The following is a 27,565-nucleotide window of genomic DNA, read 5'->3' as shown; positions in this document are numbered from 1 at the left end:
TTAGCCTACATAGAGTGTTTGGTCCGAAACACGGGTCTGTCAGTCACTCTGCTCTGCTGAAAGCCGAGGAGAAAACGTCTTGTATACTTCCTTGTATCCTACAAGCTTTATCCAATGAGGAGAGAGAACGGCATGGAGGGCTGTGTGTGCAGCCAAGGGATGAGCGTGAATGTGGAGACGAGGGACGAGGACCAATAGATCCATGACGAGGGCGGGGACTGCTAACTCCATCGGCTGACAAAAAGTTAGCCAAAACGACCGGATCGCTTACTTCTGCTTTAAGATTGTCTGCTGTGTTTTTAATCATAATTTTAAAAAAGAATAATAATTATCAATTACTGGACATTTCAGGCGACCCTATTTGAATTCCAGGCGACCCCACGTGGGGTCTCGACCCCAGGGTTGAAAAACACCTTAACACAAGCTTTTTTAAGTAATAGGCTATAAGTATTCTACAAAAATGGTCTTGTTCCAATTGAAAAGTATGGGACTAAATTACAATGCATGGCTACTTCAGAATATTGAAACGATTATGTGTTTGGTTTAACCACTGTATTTTGAAAAAATATTGACAGTCATGTCACAAGTCCAGTTGTAGTTCCTCGCTGTGGCCCGAGGGGCAGATGGGATAACGGCTAACCCACAGCACTGTGAAACTTGGGGCAGACGCTTGATTATTTTCCATAAACACAATCACCTGAAGGGGGCAATGAACAACGATTTAACCCAACTCGACCGTCAACGCAATGAATGTAAACATGACTCTTAACCATAGACTGTATATAAAAGACAACAACACTTCAGTGTGTGCATCACACAGTGACTACTTTTACTATCACTTACTGTTTCGGAGTCTTCCGCTAAATCTGGTCACTTACAACGCTGACTGTCAGTTACTCGCTGCAGAAAACTTCATACTTTTTGTCAACCGCTCCATGGAAGCCAGCATTTACGAATTGCTTTTCCCTCCTGAACAAGTTTGTCTCCTCCCGACTCCCGTTGCTCCACAGTGATTGGTCGAAGGAAAAATATGGCGCCGTCCGCGTATTTGTGTTAACAATCTGTAAGAAACTTAACAAAGTGTTTTTACCTGACCGACAGGCTGTATCTGACACAGTCATGTTTCACAGCACCGTGCTCCCGTTACCGTAACGCTGTGACGTCAGGCACGGTGACATTTACCGGGGGCTCATCTATCCGTTAGCCTCCTCGGCTCGCTAGCAAACTTGCTAACGTTGGTCCAGAAGCCCCTCACTCACCTGTCAAGACCGAACAACAAACAGTGAGTAAGGGTCCAGATAACCACCACACAGTGTTCGTTGGTGTGGGTTTCTAGCTCTGTGTTGTTGTTGTTGTCGTGGCTTGCGTGAACACGAGTTTATCATCAAATGTATATTTGCATGTCTTATCATTTCTTCGTGACCGTATAGGCAACTAATATTATAATATGGGACCTTAGGAAGTCTCCAGACTGGTAGCAAACTATATGAAGAGAGACCAGATATCAGATCCGTATCATGGTTTCGTCTGAAGGACCCCTGACTGTCTGCACTCTGCTATTTACCTGTAATGCATTGCGTTAATGATAGGTTTGTGTCCTATCATCCATCACAAGGATTTTGGTCACACCAATAAATAATTTAGCGATTGCTCTTTATCAGATAACCATTTCTTAATTTTGTGTCTGAAACTTTACAAGCAAATTTTCATCTTTATTTGTTCAAACAATTAACATAGTTAACACAATTAATCCAATAATCATTAAATAATTCAAAAATATCACATCTGCCAGCTTGACATCAATGTAAAGACAAAAATGAGTGCTTGTATCGGCAAAAAGTCAACTGTTCTGTTAAGGACATAATGAGCCGTACTTGTCCAAACTAAGAGCTAAAGTCCATTACTTATTAAACCTTTTCTTTCAGCCCACAAGATGCCTGCCTTCCGTCAAGTAGGAGAGAAGCAACTTCCTAATCCTGTACTGTGTATGGCATGGTCTCCCAAACGAGATCTGATTGCTCTGGCCAACACAACTGGAGAGGTAAGAAGAATATATATATATATATCGCAAAACATGATTTGTTGTTTGTCTTACATCATTTTGTAATTCCATGGTTCTCATTTGTCCCTAGTTGCTGCTGCATCGCTTGGCTAGTTTCCAGCGTGTTTGGAGTCTACCACCCAGTGAGTATACTGGGAAGGAGATCACTGCACTCGCCTGGAGGCCTGATGGCAAAAGTAAGGAATACTTTTCACACTTTTTACATTTCTTATTTCTGGGGCCATGAAGTTCTTATAATCGTCTCTCCATCGCCCAGTTTTGGCTTTCAGCCTGGGAGACACCAAGCAAGTGGTGCTGTGTGGTGTTGAGAAAGCAGAGATCCTTCACGTGTTTCCAGTGCAGCACCCTGTGACCTGCATGCACTGGATGGAGGTGATGGAGGAGAGCAGGTAAACATGAGGCTCAGAGATCAAACCAGTGACATGGAGAATGTTTAGAAATAATACCATTCATTTGTTCTGTTTCAGTGCTCTCAATGCCTTTTACAACTCAGAAGATGAATCTAAACTTTTCCTTCCCAAATTACCAACACTCCCCAAGAGGTAAAACTAGCATCAACTTTATACCACAGAATGAGAAGGCAACACCTGTGTTCACTAAATAACATTTTTCAAATGATTGTTTTTCCAGCTACAGCACAACATCAAAGATCTTCAGGTGGGATAGCATTTTAATAAAAAAAAAACTCATCAGACTTGTTCTTCTATTCATGTATCTATGTTTTAAAACATTTATCTGTCTGTGTTACAGTGAAGAAAAGTCTGATGAGATAATGAATCTCCTTGGAGAAGTCAGGTAAACTGAGCCAAATATTCAGTCAACACATAAAACGCAGTGTCTGAATCTTTTAATGTACAGCAGTCCTCTTCTAATAAAAATTAATTGATCAGTCTCTTTTCTGTCTGTACAGACTGAACATACTGGTTCTTGGGGGAGACAGTGGCTTTGTGGAGCTTTATGCCTATGGGATGTACAAGATTGCCACTTTAACAGGAGTAAGTTCTCTTGAATTCATTAATTAGAGTTTCCTTTAACATCTTAGGACTTGATAAATTAGATATAAACAAATCATTTGTAGCATGAAACCATTCATCTGTGGTGCAGCATGAGGTGATGTGTTATACAAAATTACTTAGAATAAAATGGGATTCTGTAAAACACAACAAAAAATGATTTCACAGAGTCTTGATGTATAATGGATGACATGTTTAGATTATAATTCTCAAGTAGTACCAAATAAACTGCACCTGTAAAACAAAAAAGTCCAACATTAGATCTCAGTCAGTCATGTCTTGTTCCTTTTGGTTTAATCACACTGTTCTGTTCAGGTGTCAGGACGATGTCGCAGCCTGAGTCTTTCCAGTGATCTCAAGTCCCTCTCCATCATCACAGAGGTCAGGTCTGACGACAACAACCCAGAGATCTGCTACGTTCAGGTGAGGTTGCCTTCATTTTCCATTTCCTACAAACAATCTTTTTTTGTCTTTGTCCTAATCAAGGCTCTAAAGTGCATTTTGTATTTAATTTAAATACCTGTCCTTGTTCTCCAGCTGGACACAGGCCTGTTATCCGACTGTCTGCCTGAAGTCACCAGGATGGCACGCAAGTTCACCCATATCTCCACCCTGCTGCAGTACCTGCATCTCTCCCTCACATGTATGTGCGAAGCCTGGGAGGACATCCTCATGCAGATGGATCTTCGACTCACTAAGTTTGTTCAGGTCAGTAGTTGTACTGTTAGGTTTCTGTACAAATCATCAAATATGAGAAAGTGCCAACACATGTCTTTTTTTCCTCATTTATTTTCCTTAGGAAAAGAACACCAGCACTCAGGTTCAGGATGAGTTTCTGGAGCTTTTGCTGTGGGGGCAATCGAGGTGAGAAAAGAGCCACTTCTATTGTGTCACGATGCCTTGAGTATCCTGTGGTGCCATATCTTGGAGTAGTTCAATAGCTTTTAAAAATTAGTTTAAAAAAAAAATCATCCTGTTATTTTCTGTCTCTGCTTTCAGCCCAGAACTACAAGCTCTGCTCATGAACCAGCTGACTGTCAAGGTGAGAGTAAGCACTGCTGTAAATGCCTAATATGTCATTTCCCCTCTTTCTCTACAGTCTCTGTTTTTGTATTATAGATTGATTAGTTGATATTTCTTGAAAATCCCATAATTTTTAATTGTGTGTATATATATTACATTTCTGTCATAGGGACTGAAGAAGCTTGGCCACTCCATTGAGTCGTCCTACTCCAGCATCCAGAAGCTAGTGATCAGCCACCTGCAGAGGTATGTCCAGTTTTTTTAATCTCTTCTCAATGCTGAGCCACAGCCTCATGTAAACTCTCCCTCTCTGCTCCCTGCAGTGGCTCTGAGGCTCTGTTGTATCACCTCAGTGAGGTGAAAGGCATGTCCCTGTGGAAGCAAAAGTTCGAGCCCCTCGGCCTGGATTCAGTAGCCATAGAAGGTAGCTCCTCATTAACAGCGTTATTAGCAGAAATTCAGCCTTTTATCATTACTAAACTCATGTGTTGTTTGTTCTCAGGTGCTATCACAGCAGTGGGCTCCTTTTCTCTGAAAGCCAATGAACTTCTGCAGTGAGTTAAAAGATTTCCCAGTATACTTACACCCTGTTAGCATAATCACTGCTTTCTATTTAATCACTGCTTTGATTTTTGTTATTTAGAGTCATTGACAAGAGCATGAAGAACTTCAAAGCCTTTTTCCGGTGGTTATATGTAGGTAAGGACCAAGTCACACTGTCAGATTACAATGGAAGTTATTAATCTGATACAGAGACGTTTATCATCATGTGCGATTTGAGATGCACTAGTTTATATGATCACAGTATTAAGTTTTAATTGTTGTTTTTATGCTGAAGCTCTGTTTTGTTTTATTTCTCCTCAGCTATGCTGAGAATGTGTGAGGAGCACGTACCACCAGAACTGAACAAGGTGAGTCATCATCATCTTTTCTGTGGGATTTCTCATTTTAAAATGCTCCTCATCTATTTGTTGTGTTTTTCTTATTATTATTCTTAACATTTACATTTTGAAACATTGGGTTTTATCCCTCAGATGACACAGAAGGACATTGCCTTTGTTGCTGACTTCCTGTCTGAGCATTTCAGTGAGGTGAGACTGACGAGCAATTGAAAAGCAATTTAATCATCATTTGATCAATATGTTCAAAGCTTTTTACAAGCTTGTTTTCACTGCTCTGTGATTTAACAGAATGAAGAACTCTTTGATCGCAAAGGAAAGTATTTCAACGTGGAACGAGTTGGTCAGGTAAGTGGTCTTGTGTTTCGAGTGTTTCCGAATGGAGCTGCTGTCTTTCATTCATGTTTCTCTCTCACACACCTCTACAGTACCTGAAGGACGAGGACGAGGACCTCGTATCTCCACCTAACACCAAGGGAAACCAGTGGCTGAAGTTTCTGCAGGAGAGCACGTACCTGAAGGGTGAGCTGTGATCATTACAAAAAAAGAACAATAAAACAGTCATAACCCCTAACCCTAAAAACCTGAATAAGGTTAAATAATGTATTTAGTGCAAATTGCAACTATCAACAGAAAACATTGTTTGGTTCATCTAGAGAGCCCGTTGCTGTTTCCTTCATATCCCCAAAAGTCTTTGCACTTCGTCAAGAGGATGATGGAGAACGTGATTGAGCATTGTCTACAGAAACCTGCAGTGAGTTTTCAGCCAGTCACATCTGGGTCTTTCTCACGTTTGCATCTCTTTCATCACTAGAAAGCATGTAGGGACAAAAGTCTTTGTTCAAGATCAGAGGCAATTAAACCGAAATGTAGCTTCAAGATTCACTTTGAAAGTAGGAGCAGCATGTCTGTTCTGTGTGAAACTGAAAAGCCCTCCTACACTACAGTTTTTTTGGCCTAAAAGCCATGAAATATGTTGTTTTGGTGATTCTCTGTCAGCAAATAAAAGATGACGTAACTTTCTTTTTTGGGGTGTTCAAAAGATTTAGAAATAAGGTGATTATTGTAATAATTTCTCCATGTTCCATTTTGCCTATCCATCGTTTGTTTACTTGTATGCAGGAGGTAATTGGGAAGTCTGTCAAACAGGCTGTCTGTCTGCCCCTGTACACTGTGCCAGAGAGGTATGATATGATACCTGTGTTTAAAATTCATATCATTTAAAGACCATATGACAAAATAAATGTGATTTATGTTGTATTTATTTGTTACTGTCTGTTTTCTCTCCAGCTCAGAAAACACTCCACGGCTTTTTGAACTTCCATCCTTGTACGTAAAGCACAAACATCCAGGAGTTTTGCAGAAATCTGTGACAGTAAAATAGCTGTTTATTAGCTATTAGCTAATTAGCTAATAGCTGTGTATTGAGAATATTTGTTGTCACACAGGTGGAATGACAAGAAGGCCAAAATGCATTACGTCGTGTTCTGCATGCCAGAGATCTCACCCTGCAAGCTCTACTTGCTACGCAAAGGAACAGACCCAAACAGGTCTGTGATTTAAATGTGCACAAGTCTAAGGTTTTCTTTTCTATATTTTACCCATATTCATCCAAATGTGTTATGTTTGTGCAGACATATTCCCAACAGTGTTGTGTCAGTTGGCCTCAGCCACCATCTTGACAATGCAGATGAAGACAATGCTGCAGCCCAGTGAGTTCCTCCTCAAGTCATTCCTACCACTTGATTTGTTATACTGACACTGAAGATCTTTCAATCACCAACTTTTACTGTATTGTTAAAGTCCCCTTTTCAGTTGCCTAGATGCTCGTTTCTATGATGATGAGATGCTAACAGTGGTCTTGCAAAGAGTGGAGGAGGACAACTGGCGTATCTTGGCTCAAATCCCTCTTGCTTCCACCCTGAGCTGTGAGACTGAATTCAACTGGGAGCCGAACATGAGGTGTGTTTGTGTGCTTTCTCATCAGTCTGAACATTCAGTTTGTTTTAGAATCATAAATGTATACATTTCAGAATTGAGCATTTTATTTCTCTAAATGAATATAATATGTCAGTTTATTTCCCTTGCAAAATCCATGACTAAACCAGAAGTGGTTTAGTCTATACTCTACAGGGCCTAACTTTAACATATGGCATTCATAATATGTCACTTTTGTTATCAGGTTGGACCAGCAGACCAGTGCCATCCCATGTCAAGGCCTTGTGGTGGGAAATCAGTGGAGGGAACTGGAGGGCATGAAGGCCCAGTTTGTGGCCGTCAATGGAATCCGCAAAGTGGCCTGTGTGGTAAGTCACATTTATATCTAGGACTTTCCGATATATTTTTAGTGCATGGGGGTTTAAGTGAGGAACATCCTGGATGACCTGTGCTGCAATGCTCCCATGTTAGACCAGTGTGCTGAGAGGATTCAGATCTCTGTGTTTTCACACTTCTCTGTGAGCAGAATTAGACCAGTGAATGAATGTGGTGCACTGTCCAAACATTTACTTTCCCTCTCCTCGCAGCTAAGTGCCAATCTGAGACACATACGCGTTTTTGAGATGGACGTAGAGGATGAGGACGAGGAGGGAGCTGACTCACAGAACGCCAGTGCTGACCAGGAGGGGCTGGATACTTCCATGACCAGCCAGGGGCAGGGAGATGAGAGTGTGGAGGGTACAGGTGGAGAGCAAGGAGGAGGTGGATTTCAAAAGACTGAGGAGCACCTGGAATCGGAAGAAGCCTTGGAACTGTCTTAAAGTGAAACACAGAGGAAGCTTCATAAATAAAGGACTCGACTCCATCTTTGGTTTTGTTTGTTAGACCTTTTTTTTTTTTTTTTTTTTTTTTTACAATATTCTGCAAAACGTGTTTGAATATGAGAATAAACAGGTTTGTGTTTATATATTTGAATTGTTTCTTTTTTCTTTCAGCAGTGCGCTGTGCAGTGTGAATGTTGACTAATAAATAGTTTTAGTCACTTTGTCACCATGTTTCAACTCTGTATTGGTGTAGATTAATTCATATATTAATATGGGTACGTTAATTAGCATTTAAACATCTTGTAATAGGAAGTGTTTGGTGTTAAATAAAAAAAAACGCGTTTAGGATATCTGTGCGCGCGCAAATAGGTGTTGGTTACGTGCTCGCCCCCGACACCGAGCGCAGTGACGTAGGCTATCCGCCGCCTGTTGGTCTTTCACAGTTGGTGACGAGTATTATGAAAATGGCCTCGACCCTGCCCGTAAGCTCGAATAACCGGAGAAGATGACGGCGTTGAGCTTTTTAAGTCAGCGGAACACCTCAGTGTCTTGTTTGAACACATAGGTGGAAGTGAAGGACGGACGAAACGAAGGAGAGAGTCGACGGAGAAACGACTGGAAACACCACAGACCGCCGCTGCATATTTTCTCTGGGCTGAGGAGCCACCATGGAGGATATCAACTCAAATATCAACGCGGACCTGGAGGTGCGGAAGCTCCAGGACTTGGTGAAGAAGCTCGAGCAGCAGAACGAGCAGCTCCGGAGCAGGTCGACCATGTTGTCCTCGTCCGGAGCGATGTCAGGGAACCACAGACCCCTCAGCGCCGGATACGACTCGTCGCTGTCAGCCGGGATGGCAGCCGGGCTGGCCGGCTTCCCTGGGGTGGGGTTCGTCGGTACGGGGGGCTACGGCGGGCTGCTGGAGAACAACCGCTGCCTGAGCCCCCGGCTGTCCTACGACGGCATCAGCTTCAGGAGGGCGTACGACAGCGACGGGGCTTCGGCCGCCACCTCCGTGCCGAGTATGAACTCTCGTTACTCGGACACGACCGTGAGCTACACAGACGAAGGGGAAACGTCGATCCTAGATGAAGTGGAAATCTTAGACCTGGAAGACATGGATTGTCTACACGAAGACGAGGACAGCTGGTGAGTGACAGACAGACAGGCTGGTCCTGGGAGGTGTCTCGGCCCCTCGGCCAGAGCGGGGCTGACAGCTTTAATTGGCCGGCCACAGCTGCTCTACACATTAGCTACCATGACAAACACCAGGCGTAAACAGTCTGTGTAGTAGCCTGAGAGGTGAAGTCATCTGTGCTGAAGGAGCCTCACTGTGGATCACTGTCTGAATTATGTTGTTGGGCAAGTCGTGTGGGCGATGCCATGCCCTGCTGTGACTATATCACCATAATAGACGCGCTTTGTTAAGACTGTCAGAGCCAAATCCTTATTCCTCGCTCCCAGATAGTGCGTCTGTGTCTGAGACCGACCAGTAGGCCTGTGAGGCACCGTGGCTCTCAGCTGTCAGGACCCCGAGGTCCCTCCGATCATCTGTTGAACCGTTTGGGGGGCTGTGATGTGGCAGATTGCTTGGCTTGTCACGGCAGCGGTGGCAGGAGATCAGTGTGTACAGCAAAAAAAAAAAAACGAAAGTTGTTTTCCTGCCCAGCAGCCATGTGGGAGAAGTAGTCATGGTTATATACTCCTCCTCTGAATTCCCCTTAGCACACCAGTTGGCACACAAGCCACAAGTGCTCTGCAGCAGCTATGGAGTGAGAGCTGATGATGAGAGATGAGAAATAGGACAGTCAGCTCAGCTCAGCATGCAGGAGGAAGAGCTGTGTCAGTGTCATGAAGCCTAACGCTGCCTTTACAGGGATTACAAACAACAATAGCTCTTAATAACACAGAGTGGTCATATGGAGCAGGATGATCGTGCAGGCCCTGCTTGTGATCACACAGTCAACCCTGATAGCGCACATGTCCATCCATATACATCTCCTATAATCCCCCTTCCACTATTTGTGTTTGGATTATTTCATCTGGTTTTGAGCTGTTGCGGTTTTAAAAGTTAGGTGGCTTTACAGAGATACACTTATGAAGAACATGAGTGGATTTGTCTAAATCTCCCCCTCTCATCCCAATTCAAGGAAATCCTGGAGAGGCAGAGTTACACACCGAGATTAGTCCTGCTAACTTAAGGCAGCCCATGTCAGTCACGGACTTGGTAGATGGGTTTAAAGAGGGTCTATAAATCCAGCCAACAGTTACAGACCACATATGAATGAAACGATACACATTTCCTGAGTCGATGGTCCTCCCTTGTTATCTTGTCTTGTCCTGTCAGGAAGAGTTTATTTGATTGGCATCTTCTATGATAATGATACTATAATGGGCAACATTTGGGTGCAGCTCTGTGTGCAACCCAGTGGTAGTTACTAAAAGATCCTACAGAGGCAGATTATATTTGGTTGAATGCCAGCACACAGGATTTGACAACAGTAAAGGATGTCTGACTGGCAGTGATAAATCATCGATGTCCAAGCCGTAGGTGTGTTGGTTAACAAATTAGATGAACGCTCTCTAAAAATATTTTGACACCGCACGGAGAAGAACAGTGGTATAACACTGTAACTAGCCTAGAGGAATATGGCATGAATCGGGGAAAGTGGGTGCACTCAGCTAGCTACCGTTGCAACTGACATGTATAGGACGAATCCTTTTCCACTAAGTGTTTGTTATTTGATCTACCCATTGTTCCAAGACCTTCCTCTCTCGCCCGCAGCAGTGCGCCTCTGCCAGCTACTGAGCCTTTGACATCAGACTACTTTCAGACATTGCTCGCTCATGCCCAACAGAGCCCAGTCTCATTATGCCCTGGCTGTTTGTCAGCCCTCTGGATCAGATTGATATCTGGGATTACTGTGTAGCGCCCAGCTCTCGCCAGCTCCTGTCATAGACTCCTGTAATCCCTGAATTAGCCTCAGACTGGATTTAAAACGCTGCCCGCTCCTGCAGTGCCCGGACTATCAATAGACGCTTCCCTTTCCACCGCGTGTGGACTTGACACATATCGTTGTTTCATGTCTGTAGGTTGGACTTTAGGTCAAGTACATTATTTACTTTTTAAGAACATTTGACGAATAACAGCAGATGGCGAAAGGGCTGTACAGTCAAAATAGTAAAAACTGTGAAAGAACACAACCTCAAAGACAAAAAGACAGTAAAATGGTTATTCTTAAGAAAAACAACTCTCATACTAAAGAATAAAGATGTGTTAAGAGACAAGCAGTGTAGGGGCCAGTGTAACAGTATGAGGCAACTCATGGGGGCTATATCGCTGAAGTTAAAACCCCCAAAACACATAATTCCAGGTAGGGAACACAGGTGAGGCCGACATGACACTCCTACACCGCTGGGTCCACATATCAGGACTCCAGTTTTATTATCATTTCATTTAACTTTATAAGAGTCTGGGCCATCCAAGTTTTGGTGACCCTGAGGCTGACCACCGATGGTTTTAAAGAGTTAGCATCTTCCTGTTTTGTAGGTAGGTAAATCTGACTGTCATCCGTGTAACAGTGGAGTGAGATGCTGGATCTGATAAGACTGAATCCTAGAGGGAGCATGTACAGAGAAAATGGGATTGGCCCTAGAATAGAACCCTGAGGGACCCCACCAAGGAGGTGTAACGAGGAGGATACAGTAACCAGGGCCGACAGGAAAACTTCTATCACACAAGAAAAGACCTGAACCACTACAGAGCAGCGTCGTTACTGCCCATAATTATTTAAAAGTTTGCTCCAGTAGCCTCAAAAACTTTTACTATGTGCTCTACTAAAATGTGAGTGACAGCCCCTCTGTTGATAAACAATGGAAGTGTGCACAGCCCCAGATCTCCTGCTTGTGTTGCTGCGTTGCTGCACTTCTTTGCCTTAGCCGTAATGTTTCTGCTTTCATCATGAAAGACTTCCTCTATGGCTGCTACAGAGCTGACAGCTGCTGACTCAGATCTCTCTCCTGAGTGGAGAAGAGAAGATCTCTTCTCTTCTCTTCTCTTCTCTTCTCTTCTCTTCTCTTCTCTTCTCTTCTCTTCTCTTCTCTTCTCTTCTCTTCTCTTCTCTTCTCTTCTCAAGAGGTTAGGCATAAACACACATGCGTATAACTGGTTTAACTGACAAATAGAGAGTAGTGGGCCATTCAGTTACTATGTGTCCTTATTCATCATTATAATTCTATCTTGATGTGTTTGCATCAATATTAGGCGTGTTTCCACTGCAGGAGTTCCTGGTAAAGGGAGTGGGTAGGAATGGACCAATCAGCACAGAGTAAATCTCAAGCCTTTTTCACGGCCGATCTGAGTACCCACCCCCAGGCAGGGACTCCGTTCGGCCCCGTAAAGGTTCCTGTAAACGGCCCTGTGGGGGAGGTTCCTGGGCCCCGTAAAATTACCCCGAAGTTCCTGCTGTGGCGACGTGCCTATTGAGTTTCACTTTGAATCAATGCAGCTGACTAAGTGCTAAACCCTGGGCCTGTTTCAGAGGATGTGGGCAGGTGACAGTTCATTCTTAAAGTTTGCTGCAGCAGGAGCTTGAAGTTACAATGTCCTCATCGCTAATAGAAACCCCCATAGATACAGAACACCTAATTCTGACAGATCAACACATAAGAGTCAGGGTTGTATTGATAGGTTAAGAACTTGTTCCTAGGATCTTAAATAACATGAGCATGAAATAGATCTGGATTAAAACAAAGTTGTTTTTCAGCGTTGACAAGCAGCGCCTCTCTGCTGCAGTGTCATTGCCACTGCAGCACTCTGTGATCAAACACTGTCCAAACACTTTGTTATCCCCTCAGTCTCATTTCCTCGTCCCAGCTATCAGCTCACATCACGTATGAGGTGTGATAGGTGTGAGCTGGAACAGTCGGTCGTTATCACAAGAGGAAGATGTTGTGTTTTGATTGCTGGTGTTGCCTTTAATGTACTTTGCAATATACTGTGTCACATGCGTCTGCTGCTCTGTTTATTTTTTCCCAGGCTCTACGAGACAAAAGTCAACAGTCCCCTGCAAAAAGCCTTGAGTCCTATTGTGTGGTGCCGCCAAGCTCTGGACAACCCCAGTCCTGAGATGGAATCGGCCAAGCGCTCCCTCATTCACAGACTGGACCTCACCATGTCAGGTAAACAGCAGCAACAGTGATACAGCAAACGAATCCCTCTTTTCAGATGTTAAAGGGATAGTTCAACATTTTGGCAAATTACCACAATCCCTTTAGTCATAGGAGTAGGTTCATTACATTAAACTATCAGTGCAAGTTGTTTTGAGATCAGCGGGGCAGAGACGTGAGCTACTCAGCAAACGCAATGGAGATGAACGGTACAGATCCCCTGTCCCTCATCAAACTCATCAAAAACACACTCCAACAACTCCAAAACACTCTTGTGGAGAAGTTGTGACCTGCACATTCACCATGCTATGAGATAATAATGTAACATCACCAGATCGAGTTGTTTTCGAGGCAAATGCATAGACGGAACTACATTCCAGATATGGCTGCTGGCCGCAGTGATTTCAAAAGCACAAGTAGTACTTCCGAGTATTTGCTTCATGTGCTTCATTATCTCATAGCGTGGCGAATGTGCAGGTCACTACTTCTCCACAAGAGCATGTTGGAGTTGTTGGATTGTGTATTTGATGAGTTTGATGAGCAATGTGCATAACATCAGTCCTGAGTTCTCTTTATTTGTATTAATATGGTAATTTAAGAATGTGACTACAATAAAAAAAAATGTATTAATGCTGACACACAGCAATGCAGTGGTGATTTTCCACAGCTGTGCCAGGCTGAAGTGTTACTCAAATCGTGACACTGTGTCAGAGGTCAGCTGTGCATCATTGTTGTATATTAGGCAAATGTGTACTGATTCGTCACAGTAGAGCCTGTTCATAAATGATGAAATAGATGTTACAACATGCCCTTCCAAACAAAGCAGAGATGGACGTATGACTCATGACTGATGTTGTCCTGCTGTGTGCTTCAGTTTCCCTTATTATAACAGGAAGTTGACCTCCACACATGTACATGTATGAAAAGAACAGGCCGTAGTTTAAAAAAAGCAGCTGTCAGACAGACGAGTGCAGGTCGAGGTTAGTAAAAGCTCCAGGGTTTGATGCAGTAATTCTTTGAGGGTCTGTGAGAATATATGTGTGTACTCTTTGGATGACTGTCACGCATACGCACGAGCCAAGCTAAACAGGCCATCAGACTAATACATGGAAGAGACCCAGTTGTTCTCATCTGTTACTCCTTTGCTGAAATGTGTGTGAGGAGCGATGTATAATTTATACCTCGCTGTGGAGTATTCAAAATATTTCTTGCTTTTGTGCCTCAGGCCTGCACCTGATTCTCAGCACATGTGCAGCATTAACTTATTCATATTGACATCTGTCCATGTTTTAAACACCACAGTCTCTCCAGGAGTTCGAGGCCAGTGTGGTCTTGAGACGTTGGCGACAAAAACCTTAAATCGCTCCATGTCGTCGTGTAGAGCGCCAGTGTGGATGTAAACAAATGCCTGGGGTCTGTGACAGTCCCATGCGGACGCCTCAGTGTGCAGCTGAACCCTCTGAGAAGAGGAGAGGAGCTGCGTGGAGCCGGTGCTCCACTAATTATAGGTGCTGGGTCAGAGAGGAGGCCGGGCCTCGAGCCTGGCAGCTGAACTGAGGGGGGTCATTCCCATTTTGACCGTGGTATGTCCATGTGACAGTTATATCATGTTGAGCAATTAGCCACTGAAGGTCGTTCACATAAGGGGGGGGGGGGCGTGATCTCTCCTCTGTTGTGCAAGAATCTGAACTGCACCTGAACACACCACACACACTCAAGCCTCCTCATTCAAAGACACTGAGATCTGTTTGTATTGGCTGCTTCAGTAACACGACTGTGGATCTGAATATTTCTTCCCCTCATGTGTCACATTTCCATCAGTAACGTCTCATACGTTCAGAGACACTTTGAGCTTCTGGTGCAAATGCAAATCAAAAATACGTCATCCAGCTCCTTCCCTTGTGTGGCCTGGACTTCACGACCGCTGGTGAACAAAGCACAAAGCACAAACTTAACTTAACCCTTTGTTATCGACACACCCATGTGTGCAGCAGCAGCTGACTAATACTACAAATAACTGTCCACTGGAGTGGGCTTCATGGGCGCATGCTCATAAGTGGTGATATCACTCACCACTGTAGGTGTGGAAGGATAACGTCACCCCCTCCATGGGCCTGATACCTCCCCTCCTCTCCCCACTTCACCCCCCTCCTCCCCTCTCCTCCTTTGGCACTGCTGGTGTCATCATTTGCAAAAGACAGAACAACTAAAATCTTTCACAGAGTCTCATGCTTCGCCGACCATGTGGTCACAGCATTTAAAGTGAATATATTTGGCATCGAGGGCGAGGGATGATAGAGATTTGAGTTAAAAAATAAAAGAATAAATCAAAAGTGAGCACAGAGAAAGCCTTTGTCAAATTTCCAGCGCTAATTTCTGAGAGGATTCATGAGTGTGATCGAAGGAGTCATGGTGACACACCCTCATGGCTCAGGGCTATTCTCTTCCTGCACCCAGCCCTCTCACAGCAGCATGGAAACCCCTGTTGCCATGGCGTCAGTTAAGGAATTTCAAAGAGGAAAAATCTCCACCGTCCTCAACTTGTGGAAGACTGGAGGCAAGAGTTACTTCCTCATGATCTGAGCTGTGACATGAAGAGGTCGATGAGAGAGCGCGGCGTGTCTGAGCGTTTCCATGTGGCTGCGCAGCCAGAACACACTCAACACAGGACGAGCAGAGACTTTAAACACGGCCTCAAGTTTGATGTCAACAGCGAGCACGCCTCTGCTCTGCACACATACTGTTAAATTCATGTCCTCGGATGACGTGTCTCTGTTATGTAACTAATAGCAGGGAGGAGACGGCTGGGAGATAGCTGTCTGAGTGGACGACGGAGCTGTTTTATTCATTTGAATCCTGATAAGCAAAGTCCAAACGTGTTTCCACGCCACAACAATTCAAATGTTTCTTAACCAAGACACCGGTGCTGCTCTGAGACCTGCCAATCCACAGCACATATAATACTCTAGAGTTACAACCACTGCCACTCAGCTGACCTGCCCTGTTCCTGCACTCTGTACACTGAGGGAGTGAGTTCACCTTCTGCCTGCATGTCTCCTCCAGCTTTATCCCCTGTTCTCCTTTGTGCTGTTGGTCTCTCTCTTTTATAAAAGCTCCTCTATTTGCTCCTCTTGTGATACGCTCGAAGCACTCTGCAGCTGTTTGGGCCTTTCTTTTGTTTTTTTTGTTTTTTTCTAAATATCAAATAAGACCTCAACGCCAAGCTTTCCTTCTTCCTCGACATGTATGCCTTACAGGCTTCCATTTTCTCTCAGGATGTTGTGTGCTGCTGGCTCATCTAGTTTTCTCTGTCTTGGCGTTTGAGCCTGTGGAAACTTGAGGCCAGTTTCCACAGGCTCAAACGCCAAAGCCAGAAAAAAAATCCTCCTAATACAGTTTCATATCACATTGGTTACAAATGACATCAGTCTCATTGGACAGGAAGAGGAGTTTTTTCTTGTCTTTTACTTCTCTTTTTTTTTTGTTCGAGGACATGAGGATTTGAGGACATGCTATTTCGGTTGGTCCCTGTGCTGCAGATCCCTTCAGAGTCGTCTGTGTGTGTGTGTGTGTGTCTTTCCAGTGTGGATCACTGTGATAGGACACACACACTGTCATCCAACCCTCGCACTGTTTAACACAGGGTTCATATGAGCTGCAGCCTTACTCACGTTGTAGCACAGACTCATCTGTTTGTTGAAGAACACGGCCGATCTTCTGACTGCTCTGTTTTCACTTAAAGGGATAGTTCAACATTTTGGCAAATTGGCCCATTGCTGTTTTTCGGCAAGCAATCTCTGCATTTGCCTCTAAAACAACTCTGTCTCGTAACGTTCTGTTATTATCTCATAGCGTGGTGAATGTGCAGGTCACAACTTCCTGCCCAGGGACTACGGATGGAAAGTAGCTAGTAAGCTAAATCCGCTACAAGGCATCTCTTCTCATTTTGAGACTAATGTTATTTTGTACATTGTCCCTGATACAAATAAACTTATTAAACTAAACTAAACTTGTCCACTAGAGCGTTTTGGAGTTGTTGGATTGTGTATTTGATGAGTTTGATGAGGGAAACCAAGAAATCCCATTAGCCTCTGTAGCATAGCTCTGAGCAGCTCGCGGCTCTGCTCCACCGTTCTAAAAATAGCTTGCACCGACAATTAATGGTAACAAACCTACTGCTAAACCTATAGGGATTATGGCAATGGGCCAATTTTCCAAAATGTTGAACTATCCCTTTAAATCTGGACCGTGTGTAATAGTCAAGCTTGGTTTCAAGCAGGTTTTAGTCTGTTGACCTGTCTTGCTCTGGAAATGGAAGACAAAGTGCTCAGTGTTAGCCCGCTACATGTTGCAGCGTTGTTGACATTCCTCAGTAGCTGATCTGCGCTGATGGCACCAGGAGTGGACATGATGGTAAATAATGTAGGAGGACAGAGTGCAGAGGAGCAGGAGACAGAGAGAGAAAAAGGAGCAATGTGGAGAGAGGAGGTAGTTGATCTTAAAAGGCCTCCTTCCCAGTCACCACCACCACCCAGCTGTGTAAACACATCCAGTCAGAGAGAGAGAGAGATGGGTAAATGAGTGCACTCAGAGACGGCAACCATCCAAACCACCAAGCTATCTCAGCGACGGGGTCTGATCTCATGATCCAGACCGAGGACTCTGTAGGCTGGAGCCTCGGGCCCGGGGCCGCACAGAGAATGGCATTGTGCGCTCATTGACTGCGCGTATGGATTCAATGGCGCGTATTGTTGAGTGTTTTTTCCCAGCTAATGATGCAGGAACTCTCCGTCAGGCCTCTGGTCAGCATACGGTGTGAGGAACTGGAGCAGGCGGCTGGCACACTGCAGAGCTTTCATACAGCTCCCAGCTCTCAGGAAAACACTGCTGCTGGGATGGAAACAGGCTCCGTCAGGGCCGTGGTGGAGCTGGACTGTAACACACTTTTAGTGGGAGTGTTCTGCTTAAGTATTTGTTTTAAGTATCAGTGCTTTAGTGAAGTAGCTTAACTTTGACACCACTTTCACAACATTTCCATGAAGCACTGGGCACAAGGACTCTTACTTTGAACTAGAGCTTTTGGTCCGTGAATTAATTGTCTTTTATTTTGAAAATGTGATAGTAGAGCACCAGAGTACTCATTGTCCTAAGTCAACATCTGACATTTTACAGCAAAGAGAGATTCCTTTAGTTTTAAACATTTGGCATACTTCTATTGCATTCTTACTCCTATTCTTCTCTTGTTATTGTGTGTATACTGTTGCTGTGACACGGTGATTCCCAGTCAGGCAGCCATGAAGTTCTACATCTTATCTTATTTTCATGATCAAACCCACATCCGTACTAACAAAAGTTCACCGTTGAGTTTGAGAAACATGATGTTGAGATGTGTAAGGTTTATTTAATTCCAGATGTTTCTCTATACTGTGGTTGGTCCAGTGACTTAAGGCCATTTCTACAGACTTGGTGTTGACAAGCTTTTTTTTATTCTACAGGTTCAGTTCAGTCACTGTAAATGTGGAATAAGAACAGTGTGTTTATGTCATCTGGACTGAAAAGCTTCTCTTGTATTGGGGTGATATTTGATCAGGAGGTTCTGTTACTCTGAGTCAAGTAAAGGAGCTGTGTGCACTGTCCACTTCGAGATACAGCATGTTAACTGAGGATGGATGGATTACTTCAGATTGTGAAGGGAAAACTGTAAGAGTCCATCAGTGTAAGAACAATAATACTGCAGAAATGATCAGATATTTCAGTAAAAAATGCATAAATCAAAATTTCTTATTGAACATCTGCTGAAAGCTTCCAGTCTGCTCTGTAGATCAATACAACACTCACCGGTTATAAAGCAGCACCTGCGTAAATAAAGAAAATATGACTTAATATTTAATATCTAATACACCCATGATTATCAGTGCTGCCATAGAATAAATAAACAAAAGTCTGAACAAGGACTTTGATTGGTTTCCAGCAAGTTAACAGTGTAGAGTATCCATCCATGCTGACCACATGTGTTGTGTGACTTTGCAGCCAACAAGCGGAGGAGCCTGTATGGAAGCCCCTACAACCAGCAGAGCTACGGAAGCCCGTACAGCACAAACGCAGCCAACAGCCCGTACAGCAGCGGCTTCAACTCCCCCTCCTCCACCCCCAGCAGAGTGCCCATCGTCAGGCAGCAGCTAATGCCGGGCAACGCAGGTATGGAGCTCTCGGTCGTCCAGTAACACAAGTACCGACAATCAGTTGTTGTCAGTGTGGTTGAATCTGTGTCGCACGCATTTCCTCACCGACAGTACACCAGCGGAACGCGGCGGCTGAGAGGAACCCTCCGGCGGTGAGTCCACAGTCGTCCGTGGACAGCGAGCTGAGCACCTCGGAGATGGACGAGGACTCTGTGGGCTCCTCCACCACCTACAAACTCAACGACGTCACCGATGTTCAGATCCTGGCTCGTATGCAGGAGGAGAGTAAGTACCTGTTGCCAAGGGCGTAACTTTGGGTTAAACATTGGATGGGTTAAGATCTCTGCCCATATAAGGAAACAAATCAGCATGTGTCTTAGTGCGGGGGAAGAGTGCAAAATCATTAACTTTGATAAAAGAACAAGGTTAATTTACCTCTTTATTTAGGCATTCCCATATCAATAACAACAGTAAAAGGTATTTCAGTCATGCATTTTATTTTGTTGTTAATAAAGTAACACATTTATTCTGACAGGACGATGCCGATTAATCAGTTTATCATATCACCACTTGCCATTGTGTTTCTTACCAGGCAGATGAACTACAGTAATGACACAAAGGGTGATCTAGGCAGCTAGACTATGACACGGCTAACAGTTAGCCTGCAGAGGCATTATAACATAGCACACCACACCTTGTCATTAATACAATGTAAAGACCAAATTTGCTTGAGAGAGAAAAACCGAAAAGTTTTCAGCTGAGCTAAATCCTACCAGCACATTTATTCTGTGGCCTCCCCCTCTAGCTTTACCTCTATAGCCACTAGCAACCGGCTGTACATTGTCAGATTATTAAAAATATTACTTTTGATTGCTTGCAAATGAAACTTCCTTATACCAGCATGTAGATATTTGTATTCGCTACAATTATATGGTTATTTAAGGGGTTATATTGGCTGGATTAGATTTCTTTGGGGTTAAAACCCCCCTAGCCCCCTCATAAAGTACCTACAGCAGCTCCATCCTCCATTCTGCATGTTCTTCACACCTGACCCGTCTGTCCTCAGGTTTGAGACAGGACTACGCTGCCACGGCGTCCAGACGGAGCTCGGGCTCCTCCTGCCACTCGTTGCGGCGCAGCACCTTCAGCGACCAGGAGTTAGACGCGCACAGTCTGGAGGACGAGGAGGAGGCGGTGCACCCGGCCTTCCACCTGCCCTCCAACCGCTTCAGCCCCTCCCCTCGACACTCGCCCCGCGCCTCCCCCAGGAATTCGCCGCGCTCCCGCTCCCCGGCCCGTTCCATCGACTACAGCCACAGCCGCGGCTCGCCTCAGCCCATCATCAGCCGCCTGCAGCAGCCTCGCCACTCACTGCAGGGCCACGGGCACGACCTGCAGACCAACGTGGTGAAGAATGAAGGTAAACTATGGCGGCGCATCTGCACCTTTATTCAAATGGAAATGCATTTTGCAAACTGGCAATTCAATGTGCAGTTTGAAAATGTATTTGGCAATTTACAGTTCAATATGCAAAGTGGCAATGCAATCCTCAATACAGATCAAATAATCTCATTATTACAATTGAATTCATCAAATGTCATATCACCATGGTGTTCTTGCAACTTTATTCAAATGGCAATTAATTTTGCAAACTGGCAATTCAATGTGCAATTTAGTCATGCAATTTGGAAATGCATTTGGCAATTGACAATTCAGTTCGCAAAGCAATGCAATCCTCACATCACTTTGTGTTTGTTAGGTTAAAACATACAGTAGTGACTGCTTATTGCATTGTGTTTTGTCACATGCGTTATCTGCACCAATATTCAATTTGAGAATGCAAACTGTCAGTTCTCTCATCAAGGCGGGTCTTCCTTCTGTGGCTGCATGGTGTTGGGTAATACAGGTAGACAGACACAAATTGACTTTGTATTTGTTTATTCAATGAATTTGACATTTGAATAAAAGTGCAGATACGCTTCCATACTTAACAGAGCCAGTACACATGGACAGTGGTTCAGCGTGTGACCCTGGCCACTGTCACATTGATCTGATTCTGTCCTTTGCTCTGTAGAAAAGCTGCGTCGTAGTCTTCCCAACCTCACGCGCTCCTCGGCGGCGGCCCAGGCCCAGGCCCCGGAGCCGGTGAAGAACAGCCGCAGCTGTGAGTCAAACCTGCAAGTGCCAAACGGCGGCTCTCCTCGACACCAGAGCCAGTCTGCGAGTAAGTATTGTGACACACACACACATCAAACAACATGTCATGTGTCAGTTTGATTTGATTTAGCTGCTAAATACAAAAACTTTGAAAAGTTGTAAACAAATGTTTTGCTTGAGTAGCAGAGCCACTGTCAGATCCATTATTGATATCAGTGTGTTGTCTGACGACATTATGTTAACATCTGTTTTGCTCTCTCAGTCTGCTCAGCGCTCGGCAACATGACAGGCTGTGTAATCTCTTGTTAGTGGTTGTTGCAGTGGGAACTGTGTTAATCCCTGCGGCTCCACCTGCAGCCAGAGGCCTGCGTTGCTTTGTAGTGCCATGGCTTCGGTGTTTGGGGATCCTCTCTGTCTTTGATCATTTTCAGTTTTACTATCTCTTATTGACACGCATCCTTCCTCTCGTCGTCCCGGCATAACTTTCACTTCAAAGACGCACACACTCTCTCTGTGCAGAATTAGTGCATGGCACCAGCAACTCTGAGAATCCTGAACGACTCCTCGTCTCAGTGGCACTTACGTCGTTTTACATTTTCTGTCTAAGGGTTTTATGGTGTTTAAGAGCTCAGGATCTCCACCTCTTTGGGTTCAGATTATCTACTGATTTAATCCTGTAATGGCAGATAATGGTAATGGTATTGTCCTTAATCCTAGAACAGTAATCCCTCTGTTACTACAGACTGATCGGGCTGAGGTCAAAGGGCAGGTTTCAGCTGGTTAAACATGTAGTGGCCGTCTTTATCCTGTCTCCGTCAGCGCTCTCATGGACAGGGGTTGCCGTCACATTTTCATACATGCACCTCATTTTAAAGGGATAGTTCAACATTTTGGCAAATTCGCCCATTGCCATAATCCCTATAGTCACAGGAGTAGGTCCATTACCTTTAATTATCAGTGCATGTTGTTTTGAGATCAGCCGGGCAGCTGCTCAGGTAACACAATGGAGGTGAACGGTACAGGTCCTCATCAAACTCATCAAATACACAATCCAACAACTCCAAAACTCTCTCGTGGATCATGTGTAATTATGTAACATCCATCTTTCCAGCTCCATCTTTCTTTCTTTTTTTGTCATTGTCGTGTGAGCTACTGGACTAATTTGAATTTCCCTCCTAGGGATGAATAAAGTATTCTCTACTCTACTCTACATTATGACACACAAAGCAAATACTCCTAACTACTTGCACTTTTGAAATCACTCCACCCAGCAGCCATATTTGGAGTGCAGTTCCGGCTGCATTTTCCTCGAAAACAACTCAGTCTGGCAATGTTACATTATTATTTCATAGCGTGGTGAATGTGCAGGTCACAACTTGTCTATGAGAGTGTTTTGGAGTTGTTGGAGTGTGTATTTGATGAGCTTGATGAGGGACAGAGGAGCTGTACCGTTGACCTCCTTTGTGTTCGCTGAGCAGCTCACGTCTCTGCCCGGCTGATCTCAAAACAACATGCACCAATAATTAAAAATAATGTACCTACTCCTATGACTACAGGGATTATGGCAATGGGCAAATTTGCCATAATATTGAACTATCCCTTTAAAGAGCTTCAACTCCACAGTGGAGAGGTTTACAGTCGTATGAATCTGTTCTCTCTGAGCTTTGGCTGCACTGGGCATGTGGGCACTGACTCCTCTTCACTGCAAAGAGCATGTTTAACACCAACCAGCCCTCCTTCTCTCCGTCCGTCCGTGCTGACACCGGTAGATGGGCTGTTCCACCCGACAGTGGCACTGCTGCGCCGCCACCTTGAATGAAGCTGCATGTGGCTGCAGAGCCCTCTAGTGGCCTCACACTGCACCCCCGGCTTGTACGGCTGCGGTCGCCCTCGTCGGCCTCCTCTCGCTCCGGTGACGCTGCGATTCTCAGGCCCAAGTGAAGTCTGACTCCCTTGTTGAATTGTCCCTGTTTTTCCAGCAGCAGCTCAACTCCCAAGATACTCCACCCCCTCTCGTTCCTCCCCGAAACCCAAACAGCACCTCCAAAGCCCGACTGCTCTGCGAGGTAACGGTCTGCTCCTAAACCAGCTGGAGGCTGTGGGATGGCGCTCACACACAGACACATGCACAGTTTATGATGCACTATACACAGTCCAGCTACCTGTGTACTCAAAGTATTGTCTGCTGAGGCACGCGAAATGTAAACGCTGAAACAGCCACAGTGTGTGGAGCTGAAACAGATCTGAGGAGGGGTGCGTTCATGGACCAGCATCCAGCTGGTCATTTCAAGGCTGAGTGCAGCTCCAGCCTCTGTTCTGGCGCTTTCATTGACAGAGAGGAAGAAAACAGGCAGCAGAGCCGAGGGTCAGACAGAGGTGGACAGCTGTGTCCCACACCGAAAGGCTGGAGGGGTCACAGACCGAAGAGCTGCTTCACTGACTCGAGCTGTTTATGTAAAACTAAAACAGGTGCTGTGAGCTCAGTAACGTCAAAGCAGTGATTCTGTGCTGTTGCTGGTCCATAGTCCACTACCTTGGTTATGTAACAATACTAGTGTCATTCACCTGTCCTTCCTTATAGCCACATAAACCTGGACTCCAGTATAAACACTTGTTTCCTTGCAGCACTTGCAAACATCCTGTAAGTCATGCTGTCATCACTGGACGCAGCAGTGTCCAAAGGTCTCAGACCACTGAGTTTACTGTAGTATCTAGATCACCTCGGCCCTGTGTCTTTGTGCGTTTGTGTCATCAACTTATATCATAAGATAAATGAACTAGAAGAAGAGAATTCTCATCAATGATTCACTTAATTAGCATCAGCTGACACTTTTATACAGTGTGAAGGTTCTTGTTTCTCAGTTGGTCACATGATGTTATTTACCAGACAATGAGGGAAGTTGGTCACCGTCAACAACATTCAGTCTGTTAGCTCAAGTGAAAAACTGAAATGAATTCACTTCACATTTGTTGCATCCATATTTTATCATGTAAAATATTTATATTCTGTTCACCAAGTGGCCACTTTATTAGGTACACCTGGATGTGCCATATTAACCAGGCATCAGTGCTATGTATCATTTTAATATTAGAGCCACTTGTGAATATTATGACACAGGAGACAAAACTACACTTGAGTAATGTAGAGGTGTACCTAATAATGTTTGTTTACCTCCATCATGACATGATAGATTCCAGCATTAATCCTGTATAACACCTGCACTGTCACTGATCCAGGTGTTACAGATGTGACTGCGTTGGTTACATTAGTTGTAACAGCAGCGTGTGCCCCCTCCCTCACCGTCGCCATCACTTTCCATGACCACACTCACACAACCTCAACAGTCACTTGTCATGATTTAGCGCTCACACTGATCCAGAGTCATGTAACGTCACGTGACAAGTTTGTGGCGAACAAACAGGCAGCAAGAGACACCACATGACCGTCCACCCTCAGCACCTTCCTCCCAGCTCTGAATTAAGGCCTGTCTCTGTTGTCTTCGTCCTTGTCTAGTCCCACTCTCCTGTTGCTTTGGAGAAGAAGGTGATTTCAGTGAGTATTCACTGAGGGTTTCCACCTTTTTTTTTTTCTTTTTCTTTTTTAAATATTGTGATTGTGGTTCCACACTGTGGTTGTATTGATGTTGTGCTGCTGGTTTTCACTGGTATATGCTGTGTGTGAATCACCTCATTCTGTCAGCACATCCAAACTCCGTTAGCCGAGGTCAGTCATTCATTTGTAGATGTTTCTAGTCAAGTTAACTTTCATCGTAACAGGTTTGACTTCATTTGTAAATATGGGATAGATTTGTTTAGTCAAGACCGACATGTTTCCATGTGTCAAACAGATTATTGTACACAGGCATCATGTTCACACTCACTTGGCAGTTCATTAGATACATCTAGCTACAACCAACCAACCAGTCTCACACCCTGACGCTGTAGTGAATCCTCCATCATGACGGTTTTTGTCATGATTTAATGTTCACACCCTGAATGTGATTAAGTCCTGCAGGAGGGTTTATTACAGGACTTTTGGATTAGACCAGTGTTTCCCAACCTTTTTTGACATCACAAATTTTTGGCGACCTCCGATCACGTGCAGTCATGTGATCGTGGCCGTCAATCATACGTCAGCTCAGATATTTTCATGTTGCATTTTATTTGAACTCGATTTATGTGAAAATATAAAATACAGTTGTTTAAGATTGTGTGTGGTGTTTTTAATCATAATTTTAAAAATAATAATAATTTGACAAAAGACATTTCAAGCGACCCCATTTGAATTCCAGGCGACCCCCCGTGGGGGCCTCGACCCCAAGGTTGAAAAACACTGGATTAGACTGTGTTTTTTGAGCTGTGCCTCATAAACTGCCAACAGAGTGTAGATCTACCTCATACCATTGTGCTCTTGATCATTACTTCACTGTGAAACTACAGATAGACTGAAACCTGTAGAAGAACATTAAGATTGACAGGATCCACTTCCACCTGACCGTAACCCTGTCCTGCCTGTCCTCAGTCCCCTCTCCCAGTAAGCTGCGGACTCCTGCCACCCCGTCCCCACTCGCCTTGAGGCAGCCGGTGAAGGCCACGCCCAACCCCGGCTCTGCCACTTCCACCCCCACCCGCTCCCTGGCCCCCCCACGCAGCGGCCTGCCCCGGCCCAGTGGCTCGGCGGGAGGGGGCATCCCTCTGCCTCGCAGCAAGCTGGCCCAGCCTGTGCGCAGGTATGTACACCCACACCCACACACACACACACACAAACACACACGTTGTTTCTCTTTTTCTTTTCTTTTTTAAAGATTTGTTTTAATTAACAGCTCTTACAGGATGTTTATGGTGCTTAGCAAGCATCTACAATTGGTTACAATGACATAAGTCATATTTTACAGGAGTATACATAAGTGTATAAACTTATAGACACAGCACACACCAGGATGATTTTTTTTTCCAAAATATTTTTATTGAAAAATACAACAAGATACTTCCAATTACAGGGATACAGTTATCCTTTCCTTTTCTCTTCTTTTCTTTTTTTATACATATATGCATATGTAAACAGTCACATGTACACATACACAAACGAAAATGAACAAAAACACACTCACACAAATTGTAGAGGAAAAATGAGTAAATTAAATTACAGTGTGCAGTGTAAAAAAAAAACTAAATAACAAAAACAGTGAACACCCCCCCCCCCCCCCATGCCCCAACTCGGTAATAACGGTAATAGACAGAAATTCAATCAGGTAGTACCTCTAAATTAGTAAAATAGGAAATAAAGGGCTGCCATTTCTGAAAAAATTTGACTGTACATCCTCTTAATGTATATTTAATTTTCTCAAGCTTTAAAAAAAAACATCATATATAGATATTTAGCCCAGGATGATTTTTAAACATCAGATGAACAAAACAAAAAATTACATGAACTTCTCCCATCCCACCCTCCTCCCTCGTATGGCTCTCTATTTCTTTTCAATTACATACCTACACAATCTATGTACATGCATGTTGTCTCTCTGTGTGTGATAAAAGTAACTGATGTAGACTCAATGTAACCAGCATCAAACCTTGTCTCCTCAGATCTCTTCCTGCTCCTCGGTCCTACAGCGGCACAGGCGAGAACTGGAGAGAAGGCTGTTACTGAGGCCGGCCACCGGGGGGCGCTCCAGTCAAACTATCAACACAAGGAGGCAGACAGGACGACATGGCACTTTATCTAGCTAGACAACTTCTACAGCAAAGAGAGAGACTGTCCCGAAACTATATACAAATCAGAATTTAAGAAAGGAGAGGACAGTGTCCACATCGTGTCCAAGAGGACCTCCCATCATGCTTCTCTGTGGGGACTGGCACCGGAGGGGTCGGGCATGTCGCGCAAAAACAGCCCATAAAATGCCAAAGAAACCAGGCCGACTCCAGCTCCGGCAGCAGAGGACACGTCACCCGCCTTGGTTTGACTGCGCTCACGTGTCAGACAGTCATATCACTACATCACCCACCTCCCCCCACCCAGCCCCACCCAGCCCCACCCTCTGCCCCCCCCACCCTCGCGCTCTTCTTCACCTCCCTCAGGTTGAAATGTTTCCATGCATTTCTCTCTTTATGCTCTGTGTTTAACAGATGTGGGTGAGCGATCTCTATGATGATGCTGTGCAGGTGAACTGTCCCGTAACGTTAGAGAATTATTGATGTCTTGCAACAGTTGAAAAAAAAAAAGCACCTCTGTGTGGGTATGACATTTAAGAATCTTTCCTCTTGTAAAATCAGCCAGAATGTATGCACAAGTTTGTT

The 27,565-nt window shown here is 44.5% G+C and overlaps 2 protein-coding genes across 8 annotated transcripts; both read left to right on the top strand.

The window, feature by feature from the left end:
* Positions 1 to 1,008: 1,008 nt before the first annotated feature.
* Positions 1,009 to 8,103, top strand: anapc4 (anaphase promoting complex subunit 4). 2 transcript variants are annotated; one of them, XM_085773322.1, is made up of 28 exons: positions 1,009 to 1,282; positions 1,926 to 2,041; positions 2,133 to 2,238; positions 2,319 to 2,451; positions 2,530 to 2,604; positions 2,693 to 2,719; positions 2,813 to 2,857; positions 2,973 to 3,057; positions 3,391 to 3,498; positions 3,613 to 3,783; positions 3,875 to 3,939; positions 4,075 to 4,117; positions 4,268 to 4,344; positions 4,422 to 4,522; positions 4,601 to 4,652; positions 4,742 to 4,797; positions 4,963 to 5,009; positions 5,133 to 5,189; positions 5,289 to 5,345; positions 5,426 to 5,519; positions 5,654 to 5,751; positions 6,120 to 6,181; positions 6,288 to 6,326; positions 6,446 to 6,547; positions 6,632 to 6,709; positions 6,813 to 6,959; positions 7,180 to 7,303; positions 7,523 to 8,103. In XM_085773322.1, exons 2-28 carry the CDS (start codon positions 1,934 to 1,936, stop codon positions 7,754 to 7,756), a joined length of 2,391 nt encoding a protein of 796 aa, XP_085629448.1. In that variant the 5' UTR covers positions 1,009 to 1,282; positions 1,926 to 1,933; the 3' UTR covers positions 7,757 to 8,103. The 2 variants fall into 2 exon arrangements, with proteins under 2 accessions (XP_085629448.1, XP_085629447.1); XM_085773321.1 differs by having other exon boundaries at positions 6,801 to 6,959; positions 7,523 to 7,893.
* A 95-nt stretch (positions 8,104 to 8,198) lies between these two features.
* slain2 (SLAIN family member 2) lies at positions 8,199 to 27,063 on the top strand. Of its 6 annotated transcripts, none has more exons than XM_085773325.1 (10): positions 8,199 to 8,909; positions 12,799 to 12,941; positions 18,960 to 19,127; positions 19,223 to 19,396; positions 20,178 to 20,531; positions 21,186 to 21,335; positions 23,251 to 23,334; positions 24,783 to 24,821; positions 25,791 to 25,998; positions 26,855 to 27,063. In XM_085773325.1, the coding sequence occupies exons 1-10, from the start codon at positions 8,428 to 8,430 to the stop codon at positions 26,916 to 26,918; spliced, it is 1,866 nt and encodes a 621-aa protein (XP_085629451.1). In that variant the 5' UTR covers positions 8,199 to 8,427; the 3' UTR covers positions 26,919 to 27,063. The 6 variants fall into 6 exon arrangements, with proteins under 6 accessions (XP_085629451.1, XP_085629450.1, XP_085629454.1 ...); XM_085773324.1 differs by having other exon boundaries at positions 23,248 to 23,334; XM_085773328.1 differs by lacking the exon at positions 23,251 to 23,334.
* Positions 27,064 to 27,565: the final 502 nt, after the last annotated feature.

The sequence above is a fragment of the Trachurus japonicus genome, chromosome 4 (genome assembly GCF_045865225.1).
Source record: "Trachurus japonicus isolate A0001 chromosome 4, Traja_1.0".
NCBI lineage: Eukaryota > Metazoa > Chordata > Actinopteri > Carangiformes > Carangidae > Trachurus > Trachurus japonicus.
The sequence above is the reverse complement of the archived record's forward strand: the minus strand, read 5'-3'. Positions and strand labels throughout refer to the sequence as shown.

What these genes read in the sequence shown, in the direction of transcription:
- anapc4 (XM_085773321.1), top strand. Translation starts at nt 1,934, where the DNA reads ATGCCTGCCTTCCGTCAAGTAGGAGAGAAGCAACTTCCTAATCCTGTA. An exon ending in GACTCACTAAGTTTGTTCAG is followed by an intron (nt 3,784 to 3,874) that starts GTCAGTAGTTGT and finishes TATTTTCCTTAG; the next exon opens with GAAAAGAACACCAGCACTCA. An exon ending in TCCGCAAAGTGGCCTGTGTG is followed by an intron (nt 7,304 to 7,522) that starts GTAAGTCACATT and finishes CTCTCCTCGCAG; the next exon opens with CTAAGTGCCAATCTGAGACA.
- slain2 (XM_085773324.1), top strand. Translation starts at nt 8,428, where the DNA reads ATGGAGGATATCAACTCAAATATCAACGCGGACCTGGAGGTGCGGAAG. An exon ending in GCTAATGCCGGGCAACGCAG is followed by an intron (nt 19,128 to 19,222) that starts GTATGGAGCTCT and finishes CCTCACCGACAG; the next exon opens with TACACCAGCGGAACGCGGCG. An exon ending in GGCTCGTATGCAGGAGGAGA is followed by an intron (nt 19,397 to 20,177) that starts GTAAGTACCTGT and finishes GTCTGTCCTCAG; the next exon opens with GTTTGAGACAGGACTACGCT.